The sequence below is a fragment of the Streptopelia decaocto genome, assembly GCF_964273445.1.
Source record: "Streptopelia decaocto genome assembly, chromosome: 4".
Taxonomy (NCBI): domain Eukaryota; kingdom Metazoa; phylum Chordata; class Aves; order Columbiformes; family Columbidae; genus Streptopelia; species Streptopelia decaocto.
Window position 1 is genome coordinate 50,665,225 of NC_138658.1, and position 19,411 is coordinate 50,684,635.

Sequence of the window (19,411 nt, forward strand, 5' to 3'; positions counted from 1 at the left end):
ACTAATACACTAATAAAACTAATAAAAATATGTCACACTCAAAAAAATATAAGTGGAGAAGGTATTTACTATCTTAACAAATATTAAAGTAAAACCAGTGTGTTTTTACCTTACTGTTTTATCTGCATAGATCCATACTACTGATGTCCTTCCCCTTTCCCTATTTGCTTTTTGGAGTCATAAGAGAGTCTCAGTCTGGCAGAAGGAACTGAGTAGTAGTAAACTGTGGACCTTCAGAACAAATTGGGAATGTAACCACAGCCTCAAAGCACGTTACTCTTCAGCTTTCTTAGACACCAGCCTGACTTCTGTCAGCATAGCGTTATTTGCCTTAAAGAAACAATCTTCATTAACAATTAAATGCATCGTAACTGAACGAGCATTGTATGATAAGCCGCCACCGTACTTTTTTTCCCTAATAGTATCTGTTTGCACCATAAAGATTTGTTGAACCCTGGATATGAAAATAAATGAAAATTATCTGTGGCAGAAATATGCCATAATACTGGGTGAATGCAAATTTCATGGTAATTATTGAGAGATTTATTTGGTAGTTTGTCTCCAAATTAGGAAAATATCTTTCTAGGAAACATCTCCCTTAAGTGCTGATTTATTTCAGAAACTTGCAGGTAAAAAAGGAAAACCTGAGGGTGTTTTAAGCTATATTGTAACACTAGTTGCTCTGAAACATCTTTCAGTTAAGGCTTTAATTTAATGATTGTTTTTATTCTTTTAATTCTTTTATTTTAATTCAGGGAACTAATAGAAGAATTACATCCTATAATTAAGGAAGCACTTGAAAGAAGGCCAGAGGTAATTAGATATTTTCTAATACATTCAGTACACAGTTTTAACTCTCTTCTCACAAATGGTAGTGAAGAAATGTTATGTTCTTTAGTTTCTGCTCCTAAAAACTGTCAGTATACCAGATAAAAGGGTGAGATATTACTTTTTAAAATGATTGTGACGTGTTTACATTAGAACTTTGTTTTGAGCTCTGTATTATTCCTGTATCAAAGAGCTTTTGTTTCAAGTGATGAAAACATTTCTGTAACCTTTTTCACATGGTTTTAATTCTTTTTACCTAAGCACAGTTTTACACAGCTGTTATTTCATTGTATCATCAGTAATGTGCCCACAATTAGTAGTACCTGAGATGCAGAATTGAGTTCTGCTGTCCAACAGCTTTATTTTTTTTTAAATGAAAAAGGCTGTAAGCTCACCTGACTGACTGCTATGATTAAAAATTTGCTGATGGAGAGCCTGTTTTATGGCAGGGTTTAGAAGCCTCGGTAGGTATTCAAATAAATAATAAGCTCTGCAAACACAAACTCAGAGATGATTACTCTTTTTTTTTTTTTTTGTGGTAACTGTCATATTCTTGTTAGTAATAAATTTGTAATTAAGTACAGATGATGGGATGGAACATCGCTTTGAAAACATTACTGGGCTATGTCTTGCATGCAAATAGAAAGTAGAAAGATTGGCATTTGTACTTCAGTTCATCATTTTATATGTTGCACTTTGCAACAGGAAACTGATAAAAACCATTATTTTGAGAATACATGTAATAGCAAAGCTAGTATATCTTGGAGTTATGACAGGGAAAAAGTTTGTTCAGTGTCTGTTTTACTAAAATTGCTAGCAATTTTGGTAACTCATCTTAAAAGGCTGGCACCGCTGATGATTGGTGCCAGTTGTAGTACAGATATAATAATGCTTTTGTATACCACACCGGTTTTATACGTAGTTTTTCCTCTGTTTCATTTAATTTTGTGTTTCCTCTGTTGAACAGAACATGAAACGGCGCAGGCGTCGAGATATTTTACGAGTACAACTAGTACGAATATTTGAACTGTTGGCAGATGCTGGTGTCATTAGTCACAGGTAGGGGCAGCATTGATGAGAATATGTTGTTTATGCATCTGAATTAAGTCGCTAGTATTCTTATGACCCAGTATAAAAAGCATGCAAAATTCTTCAGTGACTTTTAGTGTACCACTAAATAAATAGACTTGGTTTTCCAAAACTCAGAATTTTGCTGGGTTCTAATCCTTCCCTGTCCCCGTGCTTTTTGTCACAGTGGTCTGTGTTTCATTTGAAATGCTGACATTCCCTGAGATATGGTTTTGAACAGGCAGTGTGTCAAGTTTCTTCTTGTTTGTGTGTGAGCTCAAACATCAAAGCAGTTACACAAATCAGAAAACCCAAGTTACAACTGTTCTATGATCAGTCTGTAATTCTTCCTCATGTAGAGTCCTGGTGCTAGTTGGTGTGTCCTGTGCAGAGGAGACTACTGCTCATTAATATTGGACCTTTTCCTTTCTGAGGGAGGCAGAATGTTACTGGGTTTGGTTTTTAATCAGTTCACCCTACTTGTTGTAGGGACACTTTGAAAGAAGACTTAAAATTCTAGCATGTGTTTTATAAGTCTCTTAACAAACTTTTTTCTATCCAGGTGGAATTGTGTAAGGGCAAGTAGGTTAGGAGATGGTTCAGCAGTTAGACTGTGTTACTTAAGGATTTATTTGTCAACGTTGGCAAGAAATTCTCAATCTTTAGCAAGTAAACAGTATATTTCAGAATGTTGCTTCAGAAACACTGTTAAAATGCCTTTCTTGCTTTCATCTTGTTGATTTTTTGGAGTGCAGCCATTAAAATTGTAGTGTCCCTTCTTTTAAGGTACTCACTGGTGTTTAATTAGTGTATGTAAAATACCTCCTAACTACAGTCTGCACCCTGTCAGCATTTCTCTCGAGGCCAGTCTGACTCTGTGGTGGAAGCCAGCAGGCCGTTATGGGCTAACATAAACCTCCCCATCCTGCTGGTCGTGCGCAAGGCACGCATTTCAGTCGTCTTCATTACACACATGGAAGGAGGGAGCTGAGAAGAAAGGAATCACCCCTCTAACCATTGTTTTTCAAAGGAGTCACGTGCAGTCTTTAATCTCTGATTTGGTTTAGTATTGATGTCTAGTCAGCTGTGTTGGTTGTTTGGAGTTTTTTATTATTGTTTTTAACACCTGTCCCCAGTGTAAGAACTAAGTCTGTGGGAAGGCTAAGTGACTTCTGATAGTGAGGCTTGATTATTTGCTTTCACTGAAGCTTTTTATTTAACACTGAAATAGAAGCTAGGTGAAGAAATTACTTTGAATTAAATATTTGCAGTGATGAGGTTGTTGGGTTTTTTAAAGAGAAAGAAATAAAAAATTCTTTTCAAAAATCATTGTATGTATCATACTATTTGATTTTTTTTTTTAATTTTATTTTTAAGTGCAAGTGGTGGCCTTGATAATGAAACACATTCCCTCAACAACACTTTACTTGAGTATGTTGATCTAACGAGACAACTCCTAGAAGCAGAAAATGAAAAGGATTCTGATACGTTGAAAGATATCCGATGCCATTTTAGTGCCTTAGTGGCAAATATCATTCAAAATGTTCCAGGTATGTAAAAATGCTGTAAAAACGTCTGATTACTGTCTTTAATATGCACTACATTAAAAACAAACAAAACAACAACGAAAACTAAACAAAAATCCACTTTTTCTCTGTAGTTTCAGAATACTTCCATAAAAGTAATTTATGCCATCAGTTTTGTATATAACTTTAGCAGCATGAGTTTTTAAGGGCAATTTTTAGTACTGTTTGGAAGCATACTATAATTTTCTTATTTAGCAAAAGCCTTGTTGGCTGGCAGTGCATTCAGATTTTGTAGACTAATAAACAGCTTGTTCTTGTACACTAGTGGCATTTAAAAGGACAATAGTAAACCTATATCCAGGTATTACGATGTTGAAATACTGTCTCTCTACACTAATTTTTCCTTTCGTATTCATTGTTTGGATCTATTTCTGTTTTATGTACTTAATTTCAAAGAATGACACGAGGAGTGCATCTGACTGTGCTTTTCTTACAGTACACCAGAGAAGAAGTGTCTTTCCGCAGCAGAGTCTACGCCACAGTCTGTTCATGTTGTTCAGTCATTGGGCAGGTCCTTTTAGTATCATGTTTACTCCCCTGGACAGATACAGTGATAGGAACATGCGAATTAACAGACACCAATACTGTGCATTAAAGGTATTTTAGCACTTTTTGAATTTTGGAAATAGATTGTTATGTTAACTTTTCTAATGCAAATTTAACATTAGGGCTTTTTGGATGTGGTTTTCACATTCTTGTTGCCATTCATGACTTAGTTCTTTTTCTCTTCTGCCTACATGTAAATTTATGACAGTTTGGCTTTTTCGATACTGTAAACTACCGCACTTGCTGTAGGAATTTCTTAAAATTGCTGCTAAATGTTCATTTCCTATGACTTTAGTCCTCAGTTGCCTAAGGAGAAAGGCTTCCATTTGAAAGTACATTAACAGTCAAAGTGACGTATTAACGCTTACGTATGTCGGCATTTCTGTATTGACAGTTCCTTGTATTTAGTAGTTGAGAAAATTGTGCTTTAATAATTTCTTGAATAATATGTTAAATGGTTTTTTTTATTAGCCTTGGTCTTCCTCCCTTGACTGGATTGAAGTTAGTTTTCTGAAATTTTAATTGACTTGGTTAAAGTGTTTTGTGTGTCTAAGTTATTAAAATGGAGTGTTTTCCAATTACTTTCTAAAGGCTATGTCTGCTGTACTGTGTTGTGGCCCTGTTGCAGATAATGTCGGGCTCTCGTCTGATGGCTATTTATACAAATGGCTGGATAATATTTTGGATTCACAAGATAAAAAGGTAATACAGGCAATGTCAACATGGGTTTGTGACCATCAGTGCCTTCAATATATGTTTTAATGAGTTTTGTGGTCAGATTGCCCTAAATGCTTTAGAGTGGCTTAAGCTCAAAGCTGCTTCAGTAGTGCATTTTTTTGCACTGTCCTCGATATGTGTACTCACTCTGTTGAGAAAGGCAGTCCCTAATTGCAGTCTAAGAACAGACGAAACACAATGGAAGAGGAAAGGGCAAGGAGTGAAACTTTATCTATTTTTTATAAATTAATCAGTTAGGTTTAGTTGTAGTAATCAGGAGATCTTTCAGAAATTTAAAGGAGATGAGATCTTGAACATGAACTCTTGTGAGACTGTAGAGAGTCCATTGGGGTCCTGTGGAGTTAGGAAGACCAGTCTTAAGACCATCTAAACAATAAGGCAAGATTTAGATTTAAAAGGTGGGACTTCCATTGCACTGATGCTATGACTACATAAAAATACAGCTCCAGTGGGCTACTTTGCTTCAAGAGAATACGTGGGTCTCTGTGTAGATCTGTCACTTGTATCCCATTGAAATTCCTGCATATGTTTAAGTGCTTTTCTGTATCTGATGCTTTCAGGTCAGTGTTCAGCTTTTAATAAGACAAGTGAAAATACTAAGTACTTCAAGGTAGCCTTGGAACTTTGGACAAAAACATCAGAAGAGCTATCTAGTTATTTGCTTCAATAATTCATGACTGTGTGCAAGTTGAACATCAAACAGTTTGATAGAATTGCTTGTTATTTTAAGCTGTGGTCTCATCAGTCTTAGATGGAAAAAATTTTGTGTGTTGCTGTTTTTTTGGTTTTATGGTAGTTTGTTTGTTGGGTTGGTTGGTTGGCTGTTTTTTTTCTTGTGTTTTTGTTTGGTTTGGTTTTGGTTTGTTTGTGTTTTCTTAACTAAATATCTATTTAACCTGTTTTATGCCATTTTTGCAAGTTGGTCTTTTTTTCTATATTTATAAATATATGTGGGTTCTTTTCTGGAATACAGGTTCACCAGCTAGGCTGTGAGGCAGTCATGCTACTCTTGGAACTCAACCCTGACCAGAGTAACCTCATGTACTGGGCCGTAGACCGGTGTTACACAGGTTCCAAGCGGGTAGCAGCTGGCTGTTTTAAAGCAATAGCCAGCGTGTTCCAAAACAGGTATTACAACAATTTTCAAAAGTTTAAACTTTCATTTTCAAAGTGTTCTTTCATGTAGAACTGGGCTTTTCCTCCCCCAAAGAGAAAAGATCACCCCTGTTTGTGTGTTGCTAAAGAAACATTTCAAAATGTTATGTTATCTCATACCATAATGCCTGTCAATTAAACTTCAATAAATTCAAATTTTAGACAGACAAATTAATTTTACTTATTTCATACTTGCAATTTTTTCCTAGGGATTACCAGTGTGATACAGTGACCCTCCTGAATCTGATACTATTTAAAGCAGCTGATTCTACTAGGGCTATCTATGAAGTTGCTATGCAACTATTACAGGTTTGTATGCTAATTTTTATTTTTATTTTTTTTTTAATTTTAAAATAAAAAGTTGTCCCTGTGCATTAAAAAAAACATAATCTGTTGGTATTTGGTTGTCTATTTGGTAATGGAATATGATGTATATTTTTTTTCTCCTCTATTTTAGTACATAGTTAGACCAGAGCCTTACCTGGCACAGATAGACTTCAGTGGAAGTCTGTCTGTTTTTATGAAATAAGCACTCAAGACTTCTATTTTCATAATATCTGCTGTTTCAAAAATACAAAAAATAAATCAAGATGCTTCTGGTTTGGCCCTGAAATGGAGTGGTCTATAGCCTATAGCTCCACTTGTCCAACAGCACTTCAGAGAGAAGTCTGTTGCTTCCTGTCCCTTTACTCCGCTGGGGTAGAAGTCAGTTTTCTGATTTTTGCATACATACATTTTTTCATCTATCTGTCTGGAGAGATGATAGTGAAAATCTTGTTAGCCTTTTAATTTACCTGTGTATATTCCTTTCCAAGTTCATTTAGGGGTAAGCTTAATCTTGCAGACAGAATTCATGTTTGAAAATAAAGAAATATGTGCTGCTTGTGGCTCAGACCACGAGTCTTCCATTTTTTCTCAAAGGTTTTTGTTTTCAGCTAAATTCAACAGTTAAGTCCCCACTGAAGTCAGAGTCCTGTTGATATGTCAGCACTCACAACACCCTCCCTTTCAGCCCTTTCTTTCTTCTTGAGTGAACATCTCTGCTTAAGGTCAGACAAAACTGACTTCTAAAGTATCAAACTGCAGTAGCCTCCTGCTGCATCTTTCCACATCTAAGATTACGTTCCTCCTATCCATGTCTCATAGATGAGCAGATATTGATGTTGTTTGGAAATACAAGTGTTCAATAGTATTTCACATTTTGTTATAGAAAAATTTATATTTAATGCAGTATTTTGTGAAAACAGATTTCTGAAATTTATTGCTGGAAACTCATCAAGTGGAGTAAGTCTTAGCTAGTCTTCTACGAAATTACCAGCATTTGTGAATACTCTAGATATATAGGGATCTGCATAGATGTGAAACATTAAATGAGAGTAGATGCATGCATTTAAAAGATTATTTTATATAAAGATTTCCATTGTAGCTCTATATTTAGCTTCAAATTCTGAACATTACTGTTGTAGATCTTGGAGCCAAAGATGTTCCGTTATGCTCACAAACTGGAAGTTCAGCGGATGGATGGGGTTTTGGGTCAGCCTTCTCCTTTACCACATCTGTATTCTGTGTCATATTATCAACTGTCAGAAGAATTAGCAAGGACTTATCCTGAACTAACACTTGCTATCTTCTCAGGTATGGTTTTAAAACAAAACAAAAATCTTCATCAGGTCAAAAGCAACAAATGTGTAATTAATATCTTTCAATAATTAATTTATATGTAATTCACTAAAGTCAGGAGAACAAGATAGCACCATCATAATGCATAGAGAAGATTGAATTTACTGAGTGAAAATTGTTGTTTACTTACCTTTGAAATAGATTCAAGAGGAAACAACATAAATCAAAGCGACTTCTACTGACTTTCTAATAGCTGTGAAAATTCACTTTAGATAAATAATTTTCAGCTCTCTTTAAAAATTATTCTTCTGTTTTTCTTTCTAGTGCTTTCTTATTTACTGTAGATTGCTTAAAAATATTATTCCATAGCTTTTTTAAACAATTGCAGAATAATAACTTCTCACATCAATTAAAAAAACTACCAAGACTAATATGAGGAAGAAAAAAGTTTAAGTGCTTTTTTTCCCAATTTGGTACTTTTTTACATGCTCTGGGTTTTCAGTTCCATTCTACAATTAGATATATATATATATATATATATATATACATATACTAATACGGTTTCTTCTTCACTGTTTGTCAGCAGTGTCTTCAGTTAGCTCTACTGAAGACTGCAGACTTTATCATTATGAAATAGCACTAGTCAGCTAAGAAAAAAAATAATGTTCGTATCAGTATTACTTTATATCAATATGGTCTGCTGGGCTCATGTTTATTGTTATTACCAAAACAATTCTCATTAATGATTTGCAATTCATGTATTTACCTAATTTTTGAATGACAGAAGTAAGTCAGAGAATCCAAACAGCTCACCCAGCCGGGAGACAGGTGATGCTGCATTATCTGCTGCCATGGATGAACAATATTGAGTTGGTAGACTTGAAACCCTTGCCAACCATTCGTCGGCAAGATGAAGATGAAGAAGATTCTTTGAAAGACAGAGAAGTAATGGTGAACAGTAGACGATGGCTACGAGGAGAAGGCTGGGGATCACCACAGGCTACAGCTATGGTTCTGAACAATCTGATGTATATGACTGCAAAGGTAAAACTAAGCACTGAAGTGCTCCGCCTTGTTCCAGTGGATTGTGCTGTTTAGGGTGCGAGAAAATGCTCTTCAGAGATACTATGCTGCCAGACTTTCGAGGGTTGTTGTTCATATTTGTTGAGTTGCGTATGTATACTCAAACTATACCATATAGTTTTGAGGTGTTATGAGCAATAGGTAGTATATTATATAAATGTTATAGTAATTGATACATATAGTAACAGTGTACAACCGTTGTTTTGCAATATAGATGTCTAGTTGGATAGATAACACCAAGTCGCCTGTATACCTGTGATCTCAAAGTAGAGTTCCAGAACTGATAACTAGTTGCCTGAGGCCGATAGACCTTTCTCCTTCCTGTGACAGCTCCTTCCAGCAGAGAGAAGGTTTTGGTCATGTGTAGTGCTCCTGCCACTTCTTCATGTGTTTCAGTCTTACTGATGAGAGATCATGTTTTAAGCTACAAATTAAAACCTCTTGGCAGCCTGTGGCCCATGGAATTCTATTCAAGATTGTCAGCACCTGGGAGAATGGTTCTCTGCTAAATGTAGATAGATTTTTTTTTTTTTTTAGTTTATATGTAAATAAATACATAAAAAATAGACAGGAGTTCACATATAAATGTTTGTATACTTATATAATGTATAGAAGTATATATATGATATAAAAATAAAATAGATAATATGTGCAAATATGTTTAGATATATTTTTGGTATATTTGTACCTATAAAAGAAAATAGTTATTTCCAGAATGTGTTTATAATGAATATATGTGAGAGCTTCATTCTGGAATGATAAAAGGGCAATAGCTTCTTACAGGATTTACGTCTCCTTTTTCTAGAGTCTGCCCCACTTGGTCAGTACAGATCACTTTCAAATACAGTGTTTTCTACTGGAGTGTTCAGAAGAGATATTTATTTTGTTTTCTAGTATGGTGATGAAGTGGCTTGGTCAGAGATAGAGAATGTCTGGACTACTTTGGCAGACAGCTGGCCAAAGAATCTGAAAATAATTTTGCACTTCTTGATCAGTATCTGCGGAGTGAACAGTGAACCCAGCCTTTTGCCTTATGTGAGTATGTGATATGTCTCTCCTTAGTACTATTGATATTTTAAAATGAGTTGTGTGTCAAGCAGCAAAGGTGACCAAACAAAAAATGTGAGGTAGTATTTCTAGATTCAAAATCTCCAGTCACATCATAATGTCACCCTGTATTTTGTGACCACAAAATAATATGAAGAAACCAAACTGAGTTCTTTTGTTTTGAGTTACTTTGGACATCTGTGCCAAAATTTCAGCATCAGTCTTAGTTAAACCCACCATTCACAGAATGGGCTTGAGAAAGGAAATAAACCAGAAAGGATGTCACACCTTAAAGATATAATAGCTGAGGCTTCCTTAAGACAACTTACTGACTGCTACAATTAGGGTGGTAAGCCTGAAACAGTCCGCTAGCCCTCTCATCGGTTTCAAGTTGTCAAACTTCAGAGTAGGTGGACTAGGTGGACCATAGATCTTATTTAGTGAGTGAATAATCAAAAATGGAAAATGAGATGTCTACATCTGTCTTAGCATGTTTTTGTTCCTTTGTCATAAAAAGGAAAGTTCTTCAATGATTGGCAATTGTTTTCATTGCAAATCAGGAAATCTAGCGTAACATTCCAGCCCAAATTCTTTGCCTGTACTGTTTGAACAAGGTGACAAAGTAATTGCACAAGTTAAATGCCCCGGATCACTTGCTTACTGTTCATCTTTGAGTTCTCTCAAAGGATGGAAATCAATCATTGAGCAGTAATGACTCAAGAAAATGTCGGAAGAAAAAATATGAACTTACTGATGCCTAGAGAAATCACAGACTAGCAGCCATCTGCTGCTGCTTAGCAGTGACCAGGAGTATTTTGCTGAAGATGTAGTGGAGAATACTTAATTATTATACTATATGCTTCATAAAATATTGCTATAGTTAGCTATTAGTCTTATCAGAGTATATACAGGCCTCAAGCATTTTGGGAATTAAGTGTTTTTTTCCTGTGCTATAATTTGGGATAGTCCTAAAAAGCAGACAGATGCTACAGTAAAATAAAGCACCCGTCACACTATATGTCACATCATGGCAGTAACATTATTCCCACATGATCGACTGTTAAATAAAACCACTCCAAGCCTCCTCAAAACCAATTTTATTTTTTGTCAAAGCATATGCGAAAGCACTGTAGAATAGCATGAGGCAAAATACGATACTTGCAGGAAAAGAAATAGTGTAGAACACAACTGTGAAGTATCAAGAAAGGATGTCAGAATACATTTGCTACAATGTTGATCTGAGATGTTGCTAAAACCTTTGTAAGAAAGTATTTTGTGTGTTAAATAACTGTCATTGAACTCAGGCTGACTTTCTTATTCTTGTGATATGTTTCCAATGCCTGCTGCTATTGACAGCTGAGGTAGATATTTATTCTAAAAAGCTGTGGTATTTAATTCTCTTTCCTTTTATTTTTTCTTAAGTCACTGCAATAAGAATTTTATTTATGTACATAACTGTTTTATATACATATACTTGTTTTTGATGGCAGGTAAAGAAAGTTATTGTTTATTTGGGTAGAGATAAAACAATGCAACTACTAGAAGAGCTGGTGAGTGAACTTCAGCTTACAGATCCTGTCAGTTCAGGAGTCACCCACATGGATAATCCACCATATTACCGCATTACTTCCAGTTACAAAATCCCCTCTGTCACTTCAGGTGAGAGTTTATTAATTTAAACATTTATTATTGCCAATTATAAACATGCTATTATCAATCAGTTATAATACTGGAGTTCATCTGTAAATACTCAATAGGAATACTATATTCTTTTTCTAAAAATAAGGTTAAACGTTTGTTTTACAAGATTTGCAGTTTTTGGTGCACCCAGAGTTCTTATTAAAGAACATCTGATAGGTTCACAAAGAACAGGTTGGTATTAATATATGTAGACTTTGTCTGTGTTCAGATCTTGCACTGTTTCCCCTCAGTATATCACTTTTTATTTCAATGCAGTCAAATAACTGGGAAATCGTACATAATTTTTAATCGATGTAAGTTGTTACATTTTAGGATCTGTTATAGACACAAGCTGCATCTGTAGGGATTTACTGAAGAGGATTTACGTGAACTTCCTAACTTGCTTAGGGTAATTTATTTAGAAATAATTAACAATAGATCAATCATTTAAAAAAACCAAAGTGTCTACTTCATGCTTCAGCCCAAGACCATGCTGCGAAATCAGGGGAAAACTGTCTGGTTTTGGTGAAGCATCTTTCAAAGTGAGCCACAAAAGGTGTGGATGGAAGTGTGTCTAAGCAAGGACTTCGCTTGTGTGCTGCAATGCTGTCAGTGTTGTGAAGCAGCCCGGACCTATGACATAGGGATTATCTGGATCACAAGATAGACGCATTGGCACTTGTTCATGAAAGTGTTTAAAAAGTGTGAAAAAACCCCTATGGAGCTCTTGCACTTAAGTATAATTGAGAGTACCAAAATCTGTGGGGAGGGTACAAAATTATTTCCAATTGTGTTTGTCTATTCATTGTGATACTTGTAATTTTCTGTTAAAAATAAATTGATACAAGCTTCACTACAGGCTGTTAGGTTTTAACCCCTAATCTGTTTGTGTTTTGAATTAACTGCATACCAAATTCCAACTACATTTTCTGGATTACTATGAGGTATAGCATACAGGAAAGAAAGAAGTAGCTCTCTAGGTAGGCTTCAAAAACAAGCCTTTCTACTTAATTTACATTGAAGATTCAGAGATTCCTGCAGTAGACTCTTTTGATTTTTTCCAGTTAGTGAAATAATGGTAGCAGCTCTGAATCTTTCAGTCTAAACAACAGTTTTTTCTTTAATGTGAAAGTCATGTCTATGGCTCAGTTTGTGTTTGTGCCAGTTGCTGTAGTGTAAACGTGGTTAGGGCTCTTGGCATGGACAAGGAAATAAATGTCATCTTGTAGTGCTTCTCTTTTTTGTTGACCGATCTTTTTATTTTTCCGTAATTCACAGGTACCACTTCTAGTAGCAATACAATGGTAGCTCCCACAGATGGCAACCCTGACAGTAAACATATAAAAGATAATATTGAAGAGAAGTAAGTATCTCCTCAAAGAGCAGTTATTAGGTGAATTATAGGAATCCTTGTTAGGTACTATAAACACTTGCATTTCAGTGGCTCCAGGTATGTCTACATTGCAGGAAATATATGAATGTAAGTTTATGAGTTATAAGCAACAGAACTGGAATACTTGTGGGGATTAACAATAGCAGCCTCAATTGTAATTTGAACTCAAAAAGCTGCAGAGGAAACTGAGTAAGTTAAGGGACTCATCCAGGTCAGGGTTTGTATTGTTTAGCTATATTGTTATTGATGCCTAAATTAGCTACTGTTACGCTGGATTGCATATGTCTACATAAGAGAAATTATACTGCAGATGGATATGGATACATCAAGGGCAAATGTTTAGTAATGTAGCCAGTTCGCAAATTGATTTCCTAGCTCACTGAAAATCAACAGTGCCCATGTGTTGAAAGCTAGTTTATTCTCCCAGGTAGGGTATTTGGATGCCTGGTATCTGTGGCAAGAGCCCTTAGAGCCAGCTATAAAACAGATGCCTCCCTCCTGAATTTTTGAGCTCCTTAAGAACAATCTTTTGTAGAAATTTGCCAGACGGTGGTAATGGTGTGAGAGTGGTAGAAAGCAAACAGCTGACATGGACATAGGCTGTGGGCTTGGAGCTCAGCAGTAACTGACTGTGGGCATGCTCTCATTCTGTGTTAAACATGAGATAGCTAGCCTTAAAGTGAAAATGGAGTAGGGGTTCTATAATTAGCATGAGAAAAATTGTGCACAGAAAAAAATGTATACGTGCTGTTACTGTGGAGTAGCTACTGTGTGAAATTCACAAACCCATTTATTTTGTGATGACTCGATAGAGAGCATTAGTAATTATATTTCCAATATAGTTTCCCAGATTGACACTTTTTTCCTTCCCAAGGATAATTATGTCAATATGGTTAGATGAGTAAATATGTTGATAGACACAACCCCTATACTTCAATTAAATTGAGAGGGGGCTATGTGAAAATAAATCACAGAGTTCTGTGGAATCTGAGGTGTCGTTCCGAATTCAGCCTAGTAAGGCCCAGACAAGTATTTGGCTGCTATGGAGGCTGGAGCTGAAGAATCTTGTAGAGTGATAAAGGCAGTTTTGAAAGTCTCTGTGAGTTTTGGCATTTGCTGTAGGGCTGTCTAACACATCCCCAGGGTATATGCTTTTTCATAAGCTATACCATGTATATCCTGGACTTGCCAGGAGAGGAGAATTTTAGAAACTTATGTAGATATGGCTTGGAAATGGTGCTTTTAGCACTCTCATTCCTCTGATTTCTTTATCAGATTAGCAAGGTGGGATCTTGGACAGTGTGTGTATAGGATTATGTCTATGCCAGGTCAAATAGGGATTTCATTATTTTGGTCGAGTGAGAAGAACTTATTAAGAATGGTAAATTTATTTAAATGTTAATGAGAATGACTTAACAGAAATTTAATTTATAGTGGATGATCTCGTTGATTCCCCTTATTTGACATTGCTACAGAAAGTATGTCTATACAGCTGAGATGCTTTGGCATCATATTGATTGTCCTTGTAAGATGAAATATTTATGCATAACAGTTCTGTTGAAATACAGTTTTACTGAGAGACTGATTAACTTTTGTCACAGAAAGTTACTAATGCTGTTCTATTTGTTCCCACAGTTATGCACATCTAGACATCTACAGTGGGTTGAACAGTAATTTAAACCGCCAGCACCACAGACTAGAATCTCGCTACAGTAGCAGCTCTGGAGGATCATACGAAGAGGAAAAAAGTAATATTTTTATTTAAAAATATTTCTGTGAATAGAAAACAAAATTTTCACAAGTTAATACTTCTGCTAAAGGTTGTGGAATGTGAGGAAGCAGGCATTATCAGTGTTTTTTACATTCCTCAGTCTTAGTACTGCTATTGGAAGTCTAGCATACATTTGATTACAATAGAATGTGCAAGGGAGATAATAAACTTGCCTTCCCTTGTGCTCTGGAATGACTTGTGAACATCTTCCCAAATGGAGGAGTTTATAGTAGGAAATTATAATAGATCACTTAGGATTTTTTTCCTTACGAGCATCCATGTTCTCTGTGTGCATCCATTGCTTTTATGAACCTATTCAACAAAATCTTACTTGAATTGCTTCTGTGTAATCATCCTTATGCTAAAAGAAATAACCCCTTTTTTTTTTTAAACTGTGTCCAACAACTACTGTTTACAGCTGCTTCCCCCTCTCTTCCTCCCAGATCTCAGCTTTTCAAGGATTTAAAAATATTTCTTCAGAAGACTATATAGTACAGAAACATATTATATATATGTATTTTAATTTTTGGTTTAATTATCTTTCATGTTAGGTGATTCAATGCCTCTGTATTCAAACTGGCGGTTGAAGGTAATGGAGCACAACCAAGGGGAGCCTCTGCCTTTTCCACCCTCTGGAGGTTGCTGGTCACCGTTGGTAGATTACTTGCCTGAAACTTCTCCTCCGGGCATGTCTCTTCACAGGTAACTCTTGTAACAGGGTTGGTGTCAATTTATTACATTTTAATTTGTGTTGCACAAATAATTTAAATATAGGAGATTAAAGGCAATATATTTAAATACAGTAGATAAAGACATTAGATTTATTTTCTGCAGTTTTCTCCACAAGTTTAGCAATTTAAGATTTCTAAGCTTTTAATTTGGAGGACTAGTTTTTCTGTCTTCATAGTGAGCATTCATCTTTTCCCTTAATACAATTCTGTGGATGTTTATGGACTTAAAGAGTATTTGTTAATAGCACAATAGACTATTTGCAGCTCTTCATAAAGTTCATACTTTATGTTCTTCTAACAAATTATTTTTGTTTATAGATGCAACATAGCAGTGATCCTTTTAACTGACTTGATAGTTGACCACAGCGTAAAGGTGGAATGGGGAGGATACTTGCATCTTTTGCTTCATGCGATTTTTATAGGTAACTAAATTCTTACAGAAATATTCCTAGTAACTTAGGAATTAAAGGTCACAGAATGGTTGGGGTTGGAAGGGACCTCTGGATATCATTTAGTCCAACCCACCTGCTAAAGTAGGTTCACCCAGAGCAGATCACACAGGAATGTGTCCAGGTGTGTCTTGAATGTCTCCAGAGAAGGAGACTCCACAGCCTCTCTGGGCAGCCTGTTCCAGTGTTCTGTCACCCTCAAAGTAAAGAAGTTTCTCCTCATATTCAGATGGAACGTCCTGTGCTACAATCTATGCCTGTTGCCCCTCATCCTGTCATGGAGCACTACTGAAAGGAGTCTGGTCCCATCCTCTTGACACGCACCCTGCAGATATTTATGAACATTGAGATCCCCTCTCAGCCTTCTCCAGGCTGAACAGACCCAGCTCTCTCAGTGTCTCCTCACAAGAAAAGTGCTCTAGGCCCCTAATCATCTTCATAGCCTGCCGCTGGACTCCAGTAATTCCTTGTGCTTCTTAAACTGGGGAGCCCAGAACTGGACACAGTTCTCCAGATGCAGCCTCACCAGGGCAGAGTAGAGGGGGAGAAGAACGTCCCTCGACCTGCTGGTCACACTCTTCCAAATGCACCCCAGGATACCGTTGGCCTTCTTGGCTACAAGGGCACATTGTTGACTCATGGTCAACCTGTTGTTGACCAGAACTCCCAAGTCTTTCTCTGCAGTGCTGCTTTCCAACTGGTCTGTCCCTAACCTGAACTGATCCCTGGGGAACCCCACTAACTGCAGGTCTCCAACCTGCATTATTGATCACAACCCTCTGAGCTCTGCTGTCCAGCCAGTTTTCAATCTATCTCACCATGCACACGTCCAACCTGCACTTACTGAGCTATGAGGATGTTGTGAGAGACTGTGTCAAAAGCCTTGCTGAAGTCAAGGTGGACAATGTCCACTGCTGTCCCCTCGTCTACCCAGGCATTCATGCCATCATAGAAGGCTATCAGGTTGGTCAAACATTATTTCCCATTGGTGAACCCATGTTGACTATTCCTGACAACCATCTTTTCCTCCACATGCTTGGAGATGACATTGAGAGGTACTTATGTGGCTGATCTTTTCAACGTTTCCATCAGTGTTTCCCATTGTATTTGAGATCTCATTAATTTGTTAATATTTACAATATTTTTAAAAAATTCAACTAAAGATTAATACAACTAAAGATTTAATAAAGATTCATAATTAAGAGATTTTTGGAGACGTTTCAAGGCACTTTCTTTTGGAGCCACTTCTACTTCTTTCGCCTTGTAGAAGACACTATAAAATTCAAATTTTTTCTTTCTCCATGTAGTAATTTTCATACAGAGCACAAATTAAGTTCTTACTGCAGTGTGAGAAACAACAACATATATTAATGTTTGTTAAACTGTATGCTTTTGTTTTTATATTGAAACACTGAAAAAAAAACACATTTTTTTTTTGTGAATTATGTATCTATTATTTGGTAAAGTATAACAGACCAGTTTGCATACTGCTATTTTTAAATAATTTAATTCAGCATGTCCTTTGGATGTAATAAAGCTTTTCCATTTTCCTTTTGTGTTAGGTTTTGACCACTGTCATCCTGAAGTCTATGAGCATTGTAAACGACTGCTTTTGCATCTGCTGATAGTGATGGGATCTGGCAGTAATGTCCAGTCTGTTGCTTCTGTCTTGCTCAGAAACAGAGAGTTTAACGAGGCCAGGGTGCTCACTGTCAAGCAAACTACCCATTTAGATTATACTTTCACAGGTATGCTGTAGATTTATTGTTACTTTTTAAAATGACATGGAAAGTTATCTGTTCTTCCAGGCATTATTAAAATTTTTATTATTTGTAGTATTTTCCTGAGCTCTTGTCATTAAAATATATTTATTCAGATTTTAAGTCAAAATGAAAACAGCTCACATTAGCACCTTGTGCCCAGTTGTCAGGAGTAGGGAGCACATTTAAGTGGTTAAATAATAGTGGAAACACAGAGGCAGCTCTATGTTTTGGATCTGTAATACAGCAGTTTTTATAATGCCCTTGAAAATAAAAACCAAGAAGATACATTTCTTGCTTGCTTATAACGACTTTAAATTTCTGACTTTTGTCAGCTGCAATTGTATCATTCAATAGGCTATCAGGCTACTGTTTTGAAGTATTACATTTTAATGTTCACCTTAACATTACAATATTGTAATTATACAGGAAATTATATATTTTCTATGTATCTCTTTGTGAAAAGAATATTTTGAGGGTGTGAGCCTATTGTAGTTTTTGAAGAAATGTGAAATAGTTGATTTTTTTGAAACCTAGTATTTCAGACTATTTCAGTAGGTGGCAGCATGTATCTATACAATCTGTTCATTCTGTTTTGTTCACACCAGAAGTGGTTTTGTCACTAAACAAAAATACTCATCTGTTTTGTGACTTCGATATTCATAGCAGTGAGGAATTAAAAAGTGGGCACAGTGGAAGAATTCTTTTATGTAAATCTATTTACAGAACTTTACCGGTGCACTTATACGGTGACCTATACAAACCAATCCGTCGCTAATCTTTACAGTTTGGGGTAAAACTGTCTAAACGTGACACAGTATTTTGGTATTATTAAAACAAAAACGTCTGTTAGGACCTATAATAACATCAGCATCAAACATTTCCAGCTGACCTATCTGTGCATTATTTGGAAGTAGTTCATATCATTTTTCTCAGCTTATTGAGATGAGATGCCTCAGAAGCCGATGAGCTATCATGTTACCAATAAAAAAATCAAACATAATACAGTGATTTTAGAAAGGGATCCAGTCATGTGGAGACGTTGCATATATCAGACTTGTTGATTTCATTGACATTATTGCATCCATTAAATTATTCTTGTTACATTTGCAATGTTATTGATTTTTTAGACGGTTATTTTTTCTTTTTATATGTTTAATACTGTCAAGAGCACATAATCATCTTGGGTTTTTTTCAGCAGGTGTTCATGATTTTATACCTGATTACCAGCCCTCCCCAATGACAGACTCAGGGCTTAGTTCAAGTTCTACCTCTTCTAGCATCAGTTTAGGAAATACAAGTGCTGCCATTTCTCATCTGCAAACCACAATCCTCAATGAGGTTGACATTTCAGTAGAGCAGGATGAAAAAGTTAAAACCCTCATAGAATTTATTACCTCAAGGTAAGATTTCAATTTTCATTTTTGTAAAGATGTATTTTTGTGGAAATATGGCAAACCTCCTAATACTTAGCATCACATTGTCAAATTTTGACTCTGTTTTATCACCAGTAAGAGATAGTTTACTCCTGAAGTGTTTTTATGTGATACAGCCTATGAACAACTCTATCTTTCCAACAAATTCAGAGAATTTTGGACACTCTTTCATGACCTGAGTGTTTAAAAGTCTTTTGCCATGTTCTTGCTTGCCACACAGTTTCTAGAATTCCATTTTCCATCTAAAGGATTAGGACTGGAACGCATAAAGATGTGCTTAGGCAGCTGCAAGATTTGTGTGGTGTTTATGGATTAACTAGTAGTAAAGAGCTGGAAGAAAACCCAGGAATTTGTGGCAAAGAACATCTGTAAAACCATCAACACTTGTGCAGTTTGTGTGATAGTTTATATAAAGCTTCAAGATTGTGTAGATCTGAAATCCTGCCTGTTTCTCAAAGCTTTTGATTACTCACACTTTACATCAGCCTAAATTTAGAATAGTGAGGTGTATTGATGGTAA

The 19,411-nt window shown here is 36.0% G+C and overlaps 1 protein-coding gene across 8 annotated transcripts in view; it reads left to right on the forward strand.

Moving 5' to 3' along the window:
* Nucleotides 1-19,411, forward strand: part of FRYL (FRY like transcription coactivator) — a 168,997-nt gene that overhangs the window by 110,753 nt on the left and 38,833 nt on the right. For 7 of the 8 annotated variants that reach the window (XM_082050200.1, XM_082050199.1, XM_082050201.1 and 4 more), the window contains 17 exons: nt 756-813; nt 1,796-1,887; nt 3,274-3,446; nt 3,919-4,079; nt 4,620-4,730; nt 5,740-5,894; nt 6,131-6,230; nt 7,388-7,556; nt 8,326-8,585; nt 9,519-9,659; nt 11,162-11,330; nt 12,630-12,714; nt 14,380-14,492; nt 15,067-15,217; nt 15,565-15,668; nt 17,258-17,443; nt 18,654-18,858. In XM_082050200.1, the coding sequence (XP_081906326.1) occupies nt 756-813; nt 1,796-1,887; nt 3,274-3,446; nt 3,919-4,079; nt 4,620-4,730; nt 5,740-5,894; nt 6,131-6,230; nt 7,388-7,556; nt 8,326-8,585; nt 9,519-9,659; nt 11,162-11,330; nt 12,630-12,714; nt 14,380-14,492; nt 15,067-15,217; nt 15,565-15,668; nt 17,258-17,443; nt 18,654-18,858 (2,433 nt within the window). The remainder of the gene's footprint in view (nt 1-755; nt 814-1,795; nt 1,888-3,273; nt 3,447-3,918; nt 4,080-4,619; nt 4,731-5,739; nt 5,895-6,130; nt 6,231-7,387; nt 7,557-8,325; nt 8,586-9,518; nt 9,660-11,161; nt 11,331-12,629; nt 12,715-14,379; nt 14,493-15,066; nt 15,218-15,564; nt 15,669-17,257; nt 17,444-18,653; nt 18,859-19,411) is intronic. The other variant, XM_082050195.1, reaches the window with a different exon arrangement.